The sequence below is a fragment of the Podarcis pityusensis genome (assembly GCF_964106645.2).
Source record: "Podarcis pityusensis genome assembly, chromosome: 14".
NCBI lineage: Eukaryota > Metazoa > Chordata > Lepidosauria > Squamata > Lacertidae > Podarcis > Podarcis pityusensis.
In genome coordinates this window covers 18646653-18665456 of record NC_138039.1, presented here as the reverse complement: position 1 = coordinate 18665456, position 18804 = coordinate 18646653, and the positions used below count along the sequence as shown (strand labels likewise).

Here is an 18804-nt window from a genome sequence, read left to right as displayed (position 1 = left end):
CCTCACCGTGGATTGCTGTCAGGGCTGCACTTTGGCTTCACAACGATAGCTGGGCCGCGTGAGCTGGGCTCTGCCCTCTTAATCAACAGGGCTGTGTCCTCAGACACCGGCCTCTCGAGTGACAACAGCTCCAGGCTGCTGCGGGAACTGTATGTGCTAAGCCCGTCCTGGGAGGCAGCTGCTAGCAGGCTTTGGGCAAGGGGGGTAATGGCACAGAGATGGAACTGGTCCTGAAAACACAGCCATTAAACAATTAAGGATAATGAAATATAATTATAGGTACTCTGAGCAAGGAGTGCAGCACGGAGTAAACCTGTCAGAGGGATGGAAGCAAACAGCAGAAGCATGATCTGTTAAGTGTTATTATAGAGGATGCTTTTCCAGCCAGTGGGGGTATAGCTCAGTGGTAGAGCATTTGACTGCAGATCAAGAGGTCCCTGGTTCAAATCCAGGTGCCCCCTCTTTACTTTTTTTCTTTTTTTTTTGCTTTTAAAGAAAAACAAAGATTTGGAAAAACTCCTCTTAGCTAAGGCTCAACATTTACATTCCTCCCTCGTTCCAAAGGCACATAACATTTAGAAATGCATCTTCAGGACAAAAGCACACATAACCATTTCCCACCACTCCCAAGGATTTGTTTCCCCCAGGAATGGTTCTGGGCTTTTAACACCAGTGCAAACCAATGCCTACTATATCACTGCAGGTCCATACCGCAGCAGGGCTGCCAACTTTCCAAGCAGTTATTGTTGCTGTGCCTTCAACAACATGCTGTTTTTCAAGAGAATCCACCACAGGAGGGTTTTGATTGCAGGGAGATAAACATGATCACCCGCTAATGTCTCTCTACCTGTAGCTGCTGTGAAAGGCAATTCAAGAGGGGCCAAGGAAGGGCTGTAGCTCATTGACAGGGCTCAGGTTCAATTGCCAGCATCTCCACAGAGCGGTTCTCAACCTGTGGGTCCCCAGATGTTGTTGGACTACAACTCCCATCATCCCTGAGCTCTGGTCTTGCTAGCTAGGGGTGATGGGAGTTGTAGTTCAACAACATCTGGGGACCCACAGGTTAAGAAAGGTTGACAGTGTTTCCAACCATGGGTCTCCAGCTGTTTTGGGACTACAACTCCCATCATCCCTAGCTAGCAGGGCCAGTGGTCAGGGATGATGGGATTTGTAGTCCAAAAATAGCTGGAGGCCAAAGGTTGGGAAACCCTGGTTTAGAAAGACCTGTGTCCAAAACCCTGGAGAGCTGCTGCCAGTCAGTGCAGACAATACTGCCACAGGTACACCAATGGTCTGATGTGGTAGAAGGCAGCTAGAAGGTGCTGGCAACTCTAGCATGTGGGTGGGCAGTTGCATTGCTAATGGCCACAGGTGATGGGAGTTGTAATTTTTTTTAATTAAAAAAAAATGTTACTGAACTACTTCCTGTACACAGGGTAGAGGGTTTTTTTTTTGTTTGTTTGTTTTTTTACAACCAAGCGATATTTAAATTTTGTTAAATAAACACATAAAATGTGGAGGGCCAAAGGTTCCCCACACCTGGTCCAACAGGGTAGGACTTCCAACTTTTGAACTGGCCTCTGTCGCTCTGCCCCTTTAACAAGCAGAGGCGGTTTTAGGGCAGTGCCACCAGTTCACCTGCACTCGTTGCGCAGCCAAGGAAGACACCTTTTCAAAGCCCGGCAAGCTTTCTCCACCTTGGAGAAAGTGGGGTGAGGGTGTCAAATTCTGGGCGCCATATCACCAAGGTCTATCCCCTGTAACAAGATCTTGCTTTGCTGGTGGGAATGTTTTGTTTTCCATGGCAAAGTTATACGTGGAGGCCACACCTTCGTTGCAGGAAAAGGAGCAAGTTTAGTAGCCACTAAACCTGCAGAAATCAGCAGGTGGAGCTCATCGCAGCCCCTCCCCCTCCAATGATAAGCTCACCAACAGTACAAAGTGGTCAAGCCCGTGACTCCTTCCAATTCACCACGATGGCACCAGTATCTGTGTCATTCCCTGGCATTCCTCTCTCTGCATTCTTACTGGCCCCAGTAGACTGAAGGTTGCCGTATTTATAACAGGCTTCTGTTCCTGTGCCTTTAACCGCAGTTCGTTCTGTAGACATTCGCTGGTAATAATGCCTGCCTCCATGCTGCGATGAGCTCCACCTGCTGATTTCTGCAGGTTTAGTGGCTACTAAAGGCATAGCAGCAGGCTGGGCCTGCTTTTCTCATCAGCAGGTATCCCATCTCAAATTCCATCTGAGTATTTGCTTGAGCTGAATGGAAGGCAGCGATGGCTGAGGATAGCAGTGTCTCAATATCAAGCTAACAAGTGCCATATGCAATTATAATGTGAATTAATCAGCATGTAAATTGCGGACATACAATGACTTTCTTGTACTCCTCTCTCCCCCCCCCCCCGTATTTTATCTGAAGCCATTTGTAAATTCCTTTGTTTTTACCACTTTCAACGCCAGCTGCCTTGTGAGGGCTCTAAAAGGCAGGCTAGAAACAAACAAGCAAACGAATATAGTGTAACACCGGCACCCCCAACCTTCGGCCCTCCAGATGTTTTGGGCTACAATTCCCCTCATCCCTGACCACTGGTCCTGTTAGCTAGGGATCATGGGAGCTGTAGGCCAAAACATCCGGAGGGCCGCAGGTTGGGGATGCCTGGTGTTACAGAACTGGGGGGCTGCTTTGGATGTTGTATTCAGGTCCCCTCCAAGCTTGTGTATCTGTAAGATGAGAATCCCTAGTATAAGGAACTGCTGAAGTGATCAAACTAGTCCCTTTGCAAAATTAATGGCTCTAGCCAAGCTAGTTAAGGACTCTTTTTACATGTCTAAAGAGTTGGTCCAGTGTGCATGGGTTGCCATAGCAACAACTAGATACAGTGGTACCTCTGGTTACATACTTAATTCGTCCCGGCAGTCCGTTCTTAACCTGAAACTGTTCTTAACCTGAGGTACCACTTTAGCTAATGGGGCCTCCCACTGCTGCTGCGCCGCCACCACACGATTTCTGTTCTCATCCTGAAGCAAAGTTCTTAACCCGAGGTACTATTTCTGGGTTAGCGGAGTCTGTAACCTGAAGCGTCTGTAACCTGAGGTACCACTGTAATGATGCCTCTAGAAGGAAGTTGTAGGCTTCTCTTTCTCACCTCTCTGGACACCACTTTATCCTAGGGGGTAGGAGAACACTAGGTCTGGGGTAATCACATTTGGAGCTGGGAAGACACAGAGACTTGACTAACTCTGTGTGCTGAAGCCAAAATGATGATTTTTTGGGGGGGGGGGTGCTGCTCCCTGGAAACCTAACAGGGCAGCAAGAACCTGTTGTGTGGGGGCGGGGGATAACACAGTGAGCTCTTCCCTCTTACACTCAGCTTGTATATCTATGTAAATAAAGCCATGCATCTCAAAGACACCGTGGTCTCCAGTGACCTCCATTCCAAGAAAACCAGACGTAGCATAAGCACTGGCATCCCTGACGCCTCTCACTGCTTGGAAAGTGGGGCGCACGCACCAATATCAATCCCCCCCCCCAGACCTGAGACATGTGACAAAAGATATACTTTATTATTGAAACTGTGGGTGCCTTGTACTCATACTTTCTTCTTTCGGGGGTTTGGCTTTGCCTTGTTCCCCCAAGATTGAGCAGGATCCAAGCAGATGTCCAGGTGGCCCTTGGCTAGGGATCCTGGATTTCAATCTGGTAGCTGCTATCAGAAGTCAGAGAGTCAAAGAGGACACAGAGAAGCTCCTCAGCCTGGGAAGGAAAGCAAATAGCCATTAGACTGTCGGTCTCTGACTATGATACAGCCAAGGTTCAAAACCAACACTCAGCCATGAAGTCGCCATACATGCATGTCTGCCCAAAATGCAATGCTCACTTATGCAATCTAGGGCCCTTCTCTGTATGGTCTCTTGAGGAAGGTGCAAAGGGCAGCAACAAGGAATGGCACTTCTCCGTGGTGACTCCCCATTTGTGGAATGCTCTCCCAAAGGAAACATACCTGGCATATTTCCCTATCTCTTTTTAGGTACCAGGAAAAACATTTATATCCACCCAAACCTTTGGATCTTAATTTTCTGCATATTTTGTATTGGGGTGGGGTTGAGATGCTCTTTTATGCATGTTATTGTGAGCATTAAGTTGTTTTTACCCCTGTTTTTAATTAAATCATATAGAAAAATATTTCAGTACCACTATTCATAAAATAGGGACGCAGGTGGCGCTGTGGGTTAAAGGTGGAAACCCAAAGGTGTGGGGAGGCAGGAGGAAGTCTTGCATTAACAGGGCAGCTCTAGTGGGAGACGGGGACGCGGGTGGCACTGTGGGTTAAACCACAGAGCCTAGGGCTTGCCGATCAGAAGGTTGGTGGTTCGAATCCCCGTGACGGTGTGAGCTCCCGTTGCTCAGTCCCTGATTCTGCCAACCTAGCAGTTCAAAAGCACGTCAAAGTGCAAGTAGATAAATAGATACTGCTTCGGCGGGAAGGTAAACGGCGGTCCTGTACGCTGCTCTGGTTCGCCAGAAGCGGCTTAGTCATGCTGGCCACATGACCCGGAAGCGGTATGCCGGCTCCCTCGGCCAGTAAAGCAAGATGAGCGCCCCAACCCCAGAGTCGGTCACGACTGGACCTAACGGTCAGGGGTCCCTTTACCTTTACCTATTCATAAAAAATAAATCAGAGTGGATACAACAGTTGAACATATGCTTGTTTTTGTAAGTCACTCCTGAGTTCCTTCTGTTGTTGCTGGAAAAAGTGAATAATAATAATAATTCACTTTATGTGTGACACAAACAGAAAACAGCAGCTCAAGACTGGAGCAGGTGAGGCTCTCTGCTAGATGCACACACCTTTGAAAACAAGGGTTTGCTTCTCATCAAGTGTGAAGCTGACATGTAGCCTGAACTGTTTAATAAATTGAGGGTTTAGAAAAGAAGAGATTAGCGATCGGAATATTCAGGTCTGGGTGCAATTGTGAGTTAGGCAGCTGCCCAACCCCCAAAATAAAATAAAAAAATCTGTTCTGAGATTCTAGAAAATGCTTCATGTTGATTGGCCAGCCGAGGCTGCATATAAAGATGCACATGTACAGTTACCAAGAAACTGCATGGGCTGGATATCCAGAATTGATGGGGACAGCGTGAGATTGTATCCAAGGGAAAGCTTATGTAAGTGTGGGGGTCACTGCAGGACTTCTAACTGGCTGGGATCCTTCCAGGTGGAACCATCAACCTGCTGTTCTGAACAAGGGAGCCAAATGCGCTCTTCCTGGCCTCCTGTCACATTTCTGGTTATTTTCTTTTTTAGAACAATCCTGTTATGGTGAGGGCTGCCCTCATCTGTTTCTTTGTTCCTCTCGAGAGTATTGGGGCAGCTTAACGACACAATGGCTCCCTTTACAGGCCGTACATTTGAACCAGCCCTCCCAAAGAACCTGGGAACTGCAATTTATTATGGGAATAGGACTTTTGGTGAGGGGTAAACTGCAATTCCCGGGGGAAATCCTGTGTTTTAGATACATGGTGTGTATGCTGGCCGAAGCTGCCTCTCGGCTGGGAGGTGCAAGCTGATTTACAACCAGCTGACCACTGGAAGCAACTGGCGAGTCAGGCTGTGGTCCACTGAAAGCAAAATGTGCAGTGCTCTTAAAAAATATGAAAAGCTTCCTGGGATTGATCTCCATCCTCTGCAGAGCACTGCAGCTGTGCCCCCAGGAGCCATTTCTATCTACAAGGATTTAAGATCTCAAATCCTGCTATTTAACCCTGTTGATATTCCTAATATATTGCACTAAGCCCCGACTCAAGCGTCTTGGCTGGCATTTCACAAATTCATTCTGATGCGGCCGTAAGATGATCCAGTGGGCTTTCTTTCTCGGGGCAATATTTGGAGGCACGTTTTTCTGCCAGTTCGTTCCCAGGGAAAGTGTGCTGTGATTTAAGGAGATGCAGCCATCCACATAGGGAAGCAGGTAGGATGGGAAGAGGGACAGACTTTGGTCCTTTTAATGGCCAAACAATGTGTATGTACGAGTTACATACATACACCTATATATAGATATAATATAGATATAACGAGGGAGTGATGAGGGATGCTAAAGGACACAGCTGGAGCCATCCTCACATTATCCTCTGCTAATATCTGCTTTGGCTAATATCTGCCAAAACAGTGAGCACAGGAGCACTTCAGGCTGTGCATTGTGCTTGGTCACAGCTAAACCATATATTTAAAGCACACTGATTCCCCCAAAGGCAGCTCGGAACTGTAGCTAATCCCCATCAGAGCTACAATTCCCAGCACCCTTAGCAAACTACGGTTCCCAAGATTCTTTGGAGGAAGCTGTCTGCTTTAAATATGTAATGTGGGTGTGGCTTCAGTGACTGTCTGAGCAGTTCTATGTTTAAGCCTTCTCAGAATGCTGGTATGGGGTAAATATCTAGTAGCAATTCTAACAATGGTAGTGATTGTAGGGTTGCCAACCTTTTTCTTTTTCTTAAAAAAACCCCAACCCTACTCCTCTGCCTTAAAGGCAGCCTGGTACATGGAGATTTAGTAAGTGAGGCTTTTCTTTGCAGGGAGATGAGCAAAGGGGAAAGCCTCAGAGTGCATAATTTCTGTGTGATAAGCTGCAGTCCAAGACACAGGAGCCAGAAAAGTAAAAAGAAGTTGGCAACCCCATTCGAAGTAGTAGTAGTAGTAGTATTAGCAGCAGTAGCTGTTATGGAACCAGGGTATGTGTCCATCTGTATGAGTCCCTTCCAAACTTATCTGCTGAACCAGTCAGACCAGTTTCTTTGTAAGATAACTGCCTGAGCTGGCCAGTTAAGTACAGTGGTACCTTGGGTTAAGCACTTAATTCGTTCTGGAGGTCCGTTCTTAACCTGAAAATGTTCTTAACCTGAAGCACCACTTTAGCTAATGGGGCCTCCTGCTGCCGCTGCACAATTTCTGTTCTCATCCTGAAGCAAAGTTCTTAACCCGAGGTACTATTTCTAGGTTAGCAGAGTATGTAACCTGAAGCGTCTGTAACCCAAGGTATCACTGACTTCCATTTACATATCCAAAGAGGTTTCCCTGTTGCCGTAGAGACAAAAGGGTAGTCCTTTTCCCACCTCATCTGGCTGGATGCCACATCAACCTAGGAGAAAAAGAAGCCAAGGGGGGCTGTGTGTGTGTGTGTGTGTGTGTGTGTGTGAGAGAGAGAGAGAGAGAGAGAGAGAGAGAGTTTTGGCTGATGTTGGAGGTTGCAGACGCAGAGGCTTGTTTTGCTCTGCACTGGACTCAAAGCTGCAGCTACAGGATCTCCCTGGGAATCTCTTGGCAAGGCAAGATCCCCGCCCCTATCTTAAGCACATGTTGCCTATATGTCTAAATAAAACCCTGTATCCTAGGGACACCGCAGTCTCCATTGACCTTCATTCCAAGGAAACTGAGCCCTGGGTAGGCACAGGCATCGCTGGAGTCTCTCGCTGCTCAGAGATTGGGGTGCACGTAATGGTAACAGGAAGGGGAGAAAAAGGAGTGGGGTGTCAAATCAGGGGCATAGATAAGCAAGAGGAGAGTTGCACTTGCCTGTTTTTCAGTCTTTGGATACAGAAGTTGTTTCATGCACTCCGACACAGCTTGTTTCTGACAGTGATCACTGGGAGGCAGGGGGAGGGGGCATTGAGGACAGAAAAAAGACCAAAGGGGGGGGGAAAGCAACTGTTAACACATTGCAGCAGAATCTGTCAACGCCTAGAAACTGCCTAGTTCTGGGGAGGGGGCTTTATGGGTCGGCCTGCCTGTGTCTGCTGCTGAACCGCGTAAGCCTTTTAAATCCAGGGTTCAACAAAGCTTTGCCTAAATGGATTTGAGAATTTAAAAATATAATCCTTCAATATACACAGTAATGACCTGTTATGTAAGACGCTCTCTAGAAATGTAGGAGAGGAGGGGGGCGGCGGGGGGGGGGAAGAGGTGCTTATGGGCATTTAATAGCTCCGGAAACCCCAGCCTGGAAGCAGAGGTTGCAGCCACCAGGATGAAGCTAAGCAGGTCTGAGTCTGGTCATCGTCTGGATGGGAGACCCTTTGCGTATCCCATTTATGGCAGCTGAAACTCCATGGGGTAAAAGGCAAAGCAGGTGTATCCACTGCTGGTCCTACTCAGAGTAGACCCATTGCAATTGATGGACATGGCTACCTTAGGTTAGAATCATAGAATCATAGAGTTGGAAGAGACCACAAGGGCCATCGAGTCCAACCCCCTGCCAAGCAGGTTCATTCATTTGAGTGGATCAAGTCTGAGTAAAACTTAATTTAATAAAACCCACAGGCAGGATAGAAGTGAAATAATAACTGAATCGCAGCCATTTTAAGCATCATAGGTTTTATTTTCTTTGGACCGGCAGACTTCCAAAGACCCTTGCAGCTGAGAGAGACCTCTGGTTTTCAGTATCCGTCTCCTGACCATAATCTGAATGATGCTTATAAATAGGGAAGCAATTGTTCTAGCCTATGCAGCATTTCTTTTATTTAAGATCGATTTGCCCATTAACCCCTAATCCCAAAGAAAATACACCTGTTAAAAGTTAATCTATGCAACCTGCAAAGGGTGGGAGACAGACTGCTGTTAAGGAGCAAACCAACACCCTGATGACAGTGTATAGCTGTTGAACTACAACTCCCAGCATGCCTAATTATTGGCCATGGTGATTGTGGCTGATGGGATCTGGAGTTCAGCAACTTCTGAGAGACAGTGTGGTGGAGAGGTTAGAGACCAGGGTTCAAATCCCCACTCAGCCATGAAGCTCACTGGGCTTGGACCAGTCATTGGCTTTCAAATGAACCAACCTCACAAGGTTGTTGTGAGGAAAGAACGGAGGGAAGAAGAACCACATTCAGCACTTTGAGCTCCTTGGATGGGATATAAATGTACTGTAAAAAAAATCCCCACAGATTGCATTCCCCAGGTGTGTCCAGGGATATTTGAGGAATTAGATTCCTGTGAATTCCAATGGGAACCAACCTGATTTGCACCTCCTGGGCTAATGTGCCAACCTGAATGTAACAATCCACCCGATACCACACTTCTTCGAATTCTGTGATACAGTTCTCTGCTCAACAGATGTACCAACATATGTTTCAAAATGAGTATTTTAGGGAAACTGATATTTAGAAATATCTATATTGAACAATGTGGATTTAAATTTTAAAAATTGTGTGAATTTAGGGCTTCAGCCAACGCTAATTCTATATAGAGTAGATCCATTGAAATTAAGGGACATGGCTCTCTTAGGGTCAACAATTTCAATGGGTCTACTCTGAGTAAAACTCAGTTGGCTACAGCATAATCGTTGGTTTACAGGTTAATACAGGATAGAAATAGGCTTATGGATGAGCATTTACAAACGGATATGGCTTGTCCAGTCTGCATTATGTCCATGGTCTGCACCGTGTATCATTCCATGTAACTTAAGTTGGGACAAATGGCCTCCACTGTCCCTCCCCCCAGTGATGGTCCTACTATTCTCCCACACACACACCCTTACCAGAGCCTTTTAAAAAATATATCAAAAGGCTAATACTGCACCATACCCACTGATGAACACCCACACACAGTTACCAACATGTAGGAGTACATAGCAGTTTGTGTGCACATTAAATGCACACTTTACCCAGGCAATGCATTTTTGTACACGGTGCTTGCCTAGAGTAAAGTAAAAGTAAAGGGACCCCTGACCGTTAGGTCCAGTCGTGACTGCCTTGCAAATGGTTCATAAGATTTATTTGCAGCTTGATTGTAATGGAACCTCAAGGCTGTTTACAAAAAGAACAAAACAATAAAATTAATAAAAACCAATTGAAAGGAACTACCGTATTTTTCCGTGCATAAGACGCCCCCATGTATAAGACGCCTCCTATTTTCGGGGACCCCAAATTAAGAAAACACACCTCAGCACTACCCACTACCAATTTTAAACCTATTTTTTGGTTAAAAAACCTAGTCTTATACATGGAAAAATATGGTATTTAAAAACATTTTTTAAAATTTAAATCAACAATAAACTGAAAGCTAGATTAAAACACACATCAACGTTCTACCTGCCCGGATAGGCTTGCCTAAAGAAAAATGTTTTCAGCTGGTGCCAAAAAGAATACAGTGAAGGCACCTGCCTGATGTCAAGAGGCAGGGAGTTCCAAAGTGCAGGTGTTGCCATGCTAAAATATCAATTTCTTACAAATGCACCTGAACAATGCCAGTTCCACAGACTGGAGTGGTTGAGTGGGCATATATGGGGGAACTGGACAAGTTTGCCTTCAAATGTGAACGAATCAGATTTCTCCCACATCTCCATGGATGTCTCTGTGTGTCTGCTGTCAAAGACTACTTACATCCCAAGAGACAAAGGTGCATTCAACTGTTTTTGCTCCTCAATGTCTCCTCATCAAACCATAAGTTAAGGGGGTGTCAGAGGCCTTTGTCCTGGGCCCAGTACTCTTTGCCATCAGTGACTTAGATCAGCCAACCTTGTGAACTCTTCCCATCAACCCCAGCCAAAACTGCCAATGATCACAGGTGCTGGAGTCCCAAAACTCTGAAAAAGCACTCACATAGGCTCTCCCTGAGTTGGGTGAAGGGGATTTGCAGATGACAACACACACACACACACAGAGGGATGAGCGTTTGGAGAGGTATTTTATTGCTTTTGTAAACTCTCCAGAGATCTTTGCTGTTGGGCAGCATATAAATATTGTTAATGAATACATAAACAACCACAACATGAAAAGCAGAGTCAATTTGCAAATTAATTATAAACAGTGTGCGTTTGTGTCCACAAGCAGCGCTTGAGGAAGGATCCTGGTTCCTGTCAAAAGTCTGCATGTGTTAAATGACTCTGACTGGTCCAGGACAAAGAAGTGTCTATCTGCACATTGCCAAACCAATCTCACAAATAAAATCCAGAAAAGGTTATTAGCCCCACAGGGTTGGAGGGACAATAACCCAGTAACCTGCCTGTCTCCCCATACACTGTTGTGTTAGTGAATATTAGCCTGTTCCAGAGAGTTAGCTATATTTATTCTCTCTCTCTCTTCCTTTTTAGCAAAAGCAACAGAGTCTCTTTTAACATGCTATATCCTGGCAGGATAGAATGACTAACTGCCCCGATAGCATCATGAGCACAAATCAACATGAATGCACAATAAAAAAGAACATGTAGAGAGACCCTAAATTTCTGTGGATCAGCAGGAAGGGGCACAACTCTCTTTCATAACATAGCTAGACTTTAGGACTAAGGCAAGGGAGACCCAGGTTCAAATCTCTGGACCACAGAGCTCCTTGGGTTAGTCACTATCTATCAGCCAGTATCACCTCACAGGGGATATTCATAGAATTATAGAAGGGGAGAGGGAGAGTCCTTTGGAGGAGCTCCTTTGGAGGAAAGACAGGATATAAATGAAGTTAATGCAGATCTCCTCCTCAGCTACTATTAGCCCCTGCTAATATTGTGACTATATTTGTTCCCAATGGGGAGAATACCAGCTTTGGAGGGGGGGGGGAATGTAGGTCAGGAAAAATGTACGTGAGAGAAGTGAACACCCTCTCTCCTGCTGTCAGTACCTTTGCTTTGATCAAATTCACACACACACACACATACACACACACCGATTTGATTTTGAGTAGACAAAAAGAAATCCAGCAGATCTGATCGATCACAGATCTCCTGCAGCACATCTCTTCTTGCACACTGCAGTCTGCCTTTTGATGTAGACTTGGGTTGTTCTCTCTCCCCCCCCCCCCCAACAAATGCTGAATGTGGTGATTTTCTCCAGGGAAGCTTATTGATTCAGCCGGCTGATTCTCAAAGAGAGACTTCCCTTTCGCTGAGCTCCCTGTAGCTATGCGACTAGCTCGGGAAGCCTCCTATTGTGCTTCTTTCTCCATCTCTCTTTCTCTGACCTTGAGAAGAGCTTTCCCTTAGCCACTGGGCTCTGCCTCCTCTCTCAATGCACAGCCTCCAAAACCAAGAGCCTTTGGATAGCGTGGACACACCAAGTGGCCCAATAAATAATGGGGTGTGTGCCTTCCTTGGCATTGCAGTTGAAAAGATGGGAGGGGAGGGAGAGGGAGGGGGGAGAGAACAGCTTAAGATAAATCTGCATAGTCCTGCATTGCAGGGGGTTGGACTAGGTGACCCTCAGGGTCCCTTCCAACTCTGCAATTCTACGATTCTATGAATAGGAGAAGTGGCATGGAAAGGGCAACTCATGTTCTCTGCGCTTAGAGAGGACTGTGTCAAAGGTGGTGGTGGGGTGGACCCTCTACATTCCCATCAGAAAACATAGCCTTGAGGTTGCCTGTGCTTCATCTGAGAGTCTGTTAGGCCAGGAGTGGTGGGTGGAGGATGTTTTTCAGCTTGGGGACCACATTCCCATCTGGTCAACTGAAATATACTCAGAGTCGAGGGTGGATTTCATGCTCTTTATTCAGCTCATAGTGGTGAGGAGGAATGGCAGTTCCCCCAGAATGTCTGCTTTATAAACATTATTACACAATGGACCCCACGTGATTGGCTAATTCCGGGATTCACCTGTAGGCCAATCAGGTTGCAGATTCACTTCCACCTGGAGCTGGATTGGGTGGCTCCTGTGGACCAATCAGACTGCTGCATTCTGGACCCTATTGTTCTAGGACCAATCAGACTGCTGCATTCTGAATCCTATTGTTCTTGGACCAATCAGACTGCTGCCTTTTGGATCCTATTCAACTCAGTACATAACACCAACCTTCTGGGGACCACATACGAAGAGGATGCAAAGAAGGACTAGGGAGGAGCATCACAGCCCCTCTCTGCAGCCCACCCCTTCTTCCCAGGCTTCTCCCCTCACCAGCCCTGCTCCACACCCTCCCTGAGTGACTGGAATGTACCTTTGAATTGTGATCATGCTGCTCGCTTGCCTGGATGGCAAGTGGTGTGGGCAGAAACCTCTGGGTTTTGCATGGCTGGGATGTAGCCAATTGTTATAGGTTTTGGGTACCAGAATTTGTGTTGTGAGTGCAAGGCACCTGTACTTCCTAGATTTGGTAATTGCTAGGATTTAGCCAATACTTGGAGTATTACGAGAATGTGTCAGACACTGAATTTAGCAGTGTAAAAATACAGGCTAAATTTGGTGTGTGTCCCCCCGCCACCAGAGAATCGCCTGGAGATAAGCCATTAAGAATTGAAGACAGAGTCATGACCCATCAAGATTGGCCATCAGCAAAGCAAAGGCTGTGCCAGCCGCAAATGAGGGACAGTTAGTAAGGCGAAAGACCAGTCTTTTCAGTTTAGGACTGCAGTAAGTGAACAAGGGGAAAGTGTCAGTTTTGCAAGCTTGAGATGGGGTGGGTGCAGAGCTCGAGGTGGGCTGTTTGTTTTATGCTGCAGAATGGGTCAAACAAGATGTTTGGGGGCCCTTGGAATTTGAGGATGCTGCAATGGAAGGAACAGGCCCCTCTTGGGATGTGAAGGCTCTGCACTCTCTCCATGTAGGCTAAGGTTGTATCTATGTATAAATAAATATCATATAAATAAATATCATAAAGACACCACAGTCTCTGCTGAGCCTCCCTGTCCAAAAGGAAACACAGACCCTGGTGAGCATGCCTGGAATCTCACACCATTTGGAGACTGGGGTGGCATGTGAAGGTTGCCCATGAGGCAATGTGGTCCTCAGGCTGAAAAGTGTTTCCCACCTCTGCTTTAGTGGCAAGGAGGAAGTGGGAGGGGGAGGGAGAGAGGGAGAGAGGAATGGATTTAGGGCTTCTTCTTCCTTGGGGGCTCTCAGAGCCTGGCAAGGAAGACACCGGGCAGCCCAGGGTCGCATGAAGGGGTTGAAGACTATTTCTGCAGCAGGGTCCCTGCAGAGTCGCTGTCTCTAGCATCCTAAGAGTCACTCAGTTAGTACAGCTTTTTAGCCACTGTATGCTCCAAAGCATTTAGGGACACTGAAAACACAAGGAGAACGGTGTGTATGTTCTGATGCGTACAATGGGACCTCAGGGTAAAACACAACTCAAGTAGTCCAAATAATTTGCCCACATATATGCACAGAAAAAAATAGGTCTAGCCAAAAGGAAACACATGGAGATCTGCATTAATCATTGCAATGCATCCCTAATTACTATTATTGTATAACTGTATAATTATAAGATTATTGCATAATCTTAGAAGGGGGAGTGGCTGTCAGGGAGTGTGGCTGAAACTGTCATGAAGCGCCCTGCACTTCTGAATTTGCCGCAGGGTCAGGGCGATGGGCAGAATGGGCTCCTGGAGGCGGACGTTAAGCCAAAGAAAATGAAGCAGGGATACTAGTTGGGAGTAGCGATGGACAGAATGGTGTTTCTCCATTACTCACTTTTCCATTATTAGGTTCAGCTTGCTATATTTCTGCAGCAATCTGCAATTTGTTTACCAAGACAAAAATCCTCAAAAAAAAACCCCCCCAATGCTTGCATGTAATTTTCCTGGTTACAATGCTTTTTTGTAAGTTATTTCCCCTAATTATGCATCTTTATGCACACTCTCCCCTCATTTGCACATTTTGGGGTTGGAAAACTGCATCACAAAACTCAAAGAAGTGTGAATTATAAAGGTTAGCTGTGTTTTGGTGTGCAAATATTTGGGAAAGTGCAACAGAAGCAGATTCACATTAAAATGCAAAGCAAATTGAATTTCTCTCCCTCCCTAGTGGAGACTAGCTGCTTTTACCACCTGCCTCCCAGAATGGTGTTTGGGCACTTTGAAAATGGCCCTAGCCACGACAGGCAGGGACATCACACAAGGCACTTTTATAAAGCGCAGCTACAGAGTCTGATTGAAAGAAACTGGCAACGCTGTTTGCCGGTGAAGTTCTGCTGGGCATTTGTCTGCTCCCTGTTGGAGTCAGCATACTGGGCCGACTAGCTGGATCTTTCCTCTGGCCAGGTAGGCCCAGAAACAAGTGATGAGGTGAGTGAGTTAACAGGACAGTGATGTTCTTGCTTACCTGCTCAGCAGGGCATCAAAGCAAACCACTGCATTGTCTCGCTGGGCTGCAATGATCAGGCAGGTGCCCTTCAGTAACTGAGAGCACTGAAAGAGAAAAGAGAATGTGAGCCGCCTTCTACAGGCATCCAGTGAAAGCACTTTGCCAGGAGTCCAATGGGCATCTGACATCACATGCTGTGCTGGGTGGCAGTAATGCAGCCTACTCCATCCAAAAGGCACCCATTATTTACACATGGTTTTCCAGTGGGCTTCCTGTTTTCTCACCCAAACACCCAGTGGTGCACCAGAGGTATGGATCGAAGGATTGGTTCATGCGGGTTCTCGGCATTTCTTATTTTTCCAATCTTCAATTCACTTCTCTGAATTCTGCATCAATTTGCCGCCCCTTCTCTAACCAGGAGGGGTGGAAAAGATGTTGCCTTTTGATGGATTGGCACTCGTCAGCCTCCATAAAAATCAAGGGGAAGCGGTGCCAGAAGACCAGCCTGCTGCATGGCGAATCTGCACTTGCCACACTTCACAATGCCAGGAAACTTGTGCCCCCTACAAGGATCTGTTTGGCAAGAAGAGAGGAGAGGAGATCCCGGAAAGCTTCCCTTTGGCTCAGATACAATCGCTCCGGCTGGAAGCATGACAGCTCCTCCCCTTCGGTGGACAAGACTCCATCGTAGAAGGGAAAGAGGTCTGTCGTCTCCCACTAGTAAAAGTAAAGGGACCCCTGACCATTAGGTCCAGTCGTGGCTGACTCGGGGGTTGTGGCACTCATCTCACTTTACTGGCCAAGGGAGCCGGCATACAGCTTCCAGGTCATGTGGCCAGCATGACAAAGCCGCTTCTGGCGAACCAGAGCAGCGCACGGAAACGCTGTTTACCTTCCCGCTGGAGCGGTACCTGTTTATCTACTTGCACTTTGACGTGCTTTCGAACTGCTAGGTGGGCAGGAGCAGGGACCAAGCAACGGGAGCTCACCCCGTCGCGGGGATGCAAACCACCAACCTTCTGATTGGCAAGCCCTAGGCTCTGTGGTGTAACCCACAGCGCCACCCGCGTCCCCGTCTCCCATTAGAGCTGCCCTATTAATGCAAGACTTCCTCCTGCCTCCCCACACCTTTGGGTTTCCACCTTTGTGGCAGAGGCCCTACTGGTGTCCCCAGGTTACAAAACCAAGTCTAATTGCTCAGTGAACGATGTAATTGCTCTCCTGCACAGATGTACCTTAAAACAGCTGCTGCTGATTAAACATTCTGCTCTTAAAAATAACTTCCATGCTAAGGCTGAAGGGAACATTTGAGGCTGTATTAACTGGAGGAATGAGACACCCTCCTCCCCCCCACAAAAATATATTGTGGTCTCTTAATATTCAGCAGCCTTCAGTTAGCAATGCATTTTAGGACACTTTGTTATTAGCACTTCTTAAATACCTATATTAACTCGAGATACAGGGATTCCTGGGGAATTAATAGCACAAGTTCCAAAATAAAAACAACAACAACAAAACACAGCTATCCTTCAAAATCTGTGCATTTTGCAATGCAATTCTCCAACCAGTATGTACAAAAAAAGAGTTTATATTAATGAAAGAGTGAACAAAAAGGTAAACACATGCAAAAATGTGTATATCAGTCAAAACCACATACAAAACTGTTTTTGGGGAGAATTTCGCACACAAAATGCTGACACATTTTCATAAGGATGGTTTTAAAAGATTGCAAATTGCTGTGGGAAAGTGGAAAACTCATTTGTGAGGCCCTCAAATGGGGCAGGAGCCCTTTTCCATTTCTGCTCCTCGGCAGTAATTAATATTCAGTAGTATATTTCATCTGACCATCTAGGCTCCAGTTAACTATTGCCTGAAGAAACCAAATGGGCCCATCAGTATAATAAGCTGTAAATAAATAAGCAGTGCTGCTTAGATGGAAGAGGGGAGCTTTGCGGGAGGAGCTGCAGCTCGGTGTTAAGATTACATCTGAAAGGTCCCAGGTTCTAGGTAGATCTGGAAAAGACTCCTGCCTGACCCTCTAGAGAATGTATGAGCCGTGGTGGTTGGCATCCACTGAAAGTGGCATGGCAGTAGGCAGGGAGCCTAACAGTAGGTGGCACAGGAGCCAATGGCAGGCAGAGTCCACTCATTCTATGTCTGCCCCCATCCTCCCTGCTGAGATCTGCAAGGACAACACAGAAGCTAAGGAGGAGGAAGCTGATAACTCTTGGACCAGTTGTAAGAGAGGCTGGTGGGGGCAGGCTGCATCTGGTGGAGCAGAGCCCCATTTTCCCTGATGGACACTGGCTATAAGGCAGGGGTCCTCAAACTTTTCCAGCAGGGGGCTGGTCCACTGTCCCTCAGACCTTGTGGGGGGCCGGACTATATTTTGAAAGGCAGGGTGGGGAGAAGCCAGGAGGAGGGAGGGAGGAGGTGCCGCCACTGCCGTGTGAGGGAGAGGGAGGAAGAGTAAAAGAATGTGTGTGCTGGTGATCCACGCAGCGATTCCCAGACCGTCCGCAGACAGCATTTAGAAGAGGAAGAGGAAGAAGATGAAGAAGAAGAAGAAGAAGAAGAAGAAGAAGAAGAAGAAGAAGAAGAAGAGTAGTTTGGATTTGATATCCCTCTTTATCACTACCCGAAGGAGTCTCAAAGCGGCTAACATCCTCCTTTTCCTTCCTCCCCCACAACAAACACTCTGTGAGGTGAGTGGGGCTAAGAGACTTCAAAGAAGCGTGACTAGCCCAAGGTCACCCAGCAGCTGCATGTGGAGGAGCGGGGAAGCGAACCCGGTTCACCAGATTACGAGATTTACCAGATTACGAGTCTACTGCTCTTAACCACTACCCCACACTGGCTCTTAGAAGGCAATTGGGCCTGATACGGCCTGCAGGCCTTAGTTTGCCTGCCCATGTTATAAGGGATCTGCATCCCCATGGATTTTGCTGCTCTCCAGTTCCCACTAACCCCAGCCAGCAAGGCCAATGGTCACAGATGATGGGAGCTGTGGTCCAACACTAACGGCAGGGTTTTGCTGTCAGTCAGTGTGGATAATACCGAAGACTGGAGCGATGATCGGACTCAGTATCAGGGCCCTTCCTATGAGTTGGCCTACCATGACTGGCGCCTCCCTGTCGGTCGCACTCAGGACTGCAGAGATGAAGCTGGCCCGTGGTTCGTCCATGGTGGTGAGCCGTGCCCCTGTCACCAGGAAGCCTTGGCCAATCAGTCGCTCCAGCAGGACCAGGTAGGGCGGGGGGCTCACCTTCCACAGGGAGGTCTCTGGAAGGATCAGGCAGATGACTTGGCAGAGCACAGAAAGCTGAGAGCACTCTGGAAGCAAAAGGAAGGGAACTATCAAATATGTAACTGATCTCTTGGTGAGCTCCAGCCGTTCGAACCCTATCACGTACTAAATGAACAATTTTTCTTGTCCAAATTACCATTGTATCTGAGAAAGACCGAGATATCTATCCAGCTGCATGCATATATATATATATATATATATATATATATATATATATATATATTCCCAAAATCAAATACTCAGTTAACTCAATTTTCAATTTGGAATGTTCCACATTTCCATTAAATGCTACATCTGCTCATATATCTGCAGAAGAGGAGATTGAACCAAATCCAAAGGACATCGAGCTCTTGGGTGTGCAATCTCTCCCTCTAGTGGCCAAGCCTGATTCAGAGCAGAAAAATGCACCCTTGTTTACCAGCAAACAGCACCAGTTTCCCCCAAACAATCCTGTTCTGGAAAGGATCTGACAGCTGCTATGCCGCTGCCATCCCATTT

General features: G+C 46.8%; 1 protein-coding gene across 5 annotated transcripts in view; it reads right to left on the bottom strand.

The window, feature by feature from the left end:
- Positions 1 to 3545: 3545 nt before the first annotated feature.
- Positions 3546 to 18804, bottom strand: part of DNAAF8 (dynein axonemal assembly factor 8) — an 88630-nt gene continuing 73371 nt past the window's right edge. For all 5 annotated transcript variants that reach the window (XM_080981914.1, XM_080981912.1, XM_080981915.1 and 2 more), the window contains 4 exons: positions 18115 to 18332; positions 15018 to 15103; positions 7576 to 7645; positions 3546 to 3758 (listed from right to left, as the gene is read on the bottom strand). In XM_080981914.1, coding sequence (XP_080838040.1) covers positions 3681 to 3758; positions 7576 to 7645; positions 15018 to 15103; positions 18115 to 18332 — 452 coding nt within the window. In that variant the 3' untranslated portion in view covers positions 3546 to 3680. The remainder of the gene's footprint in view (positions 3759 to 7575; positions 7646 to 15017; positions 15104 to 18114; positions 18333 to 18804) is intronic.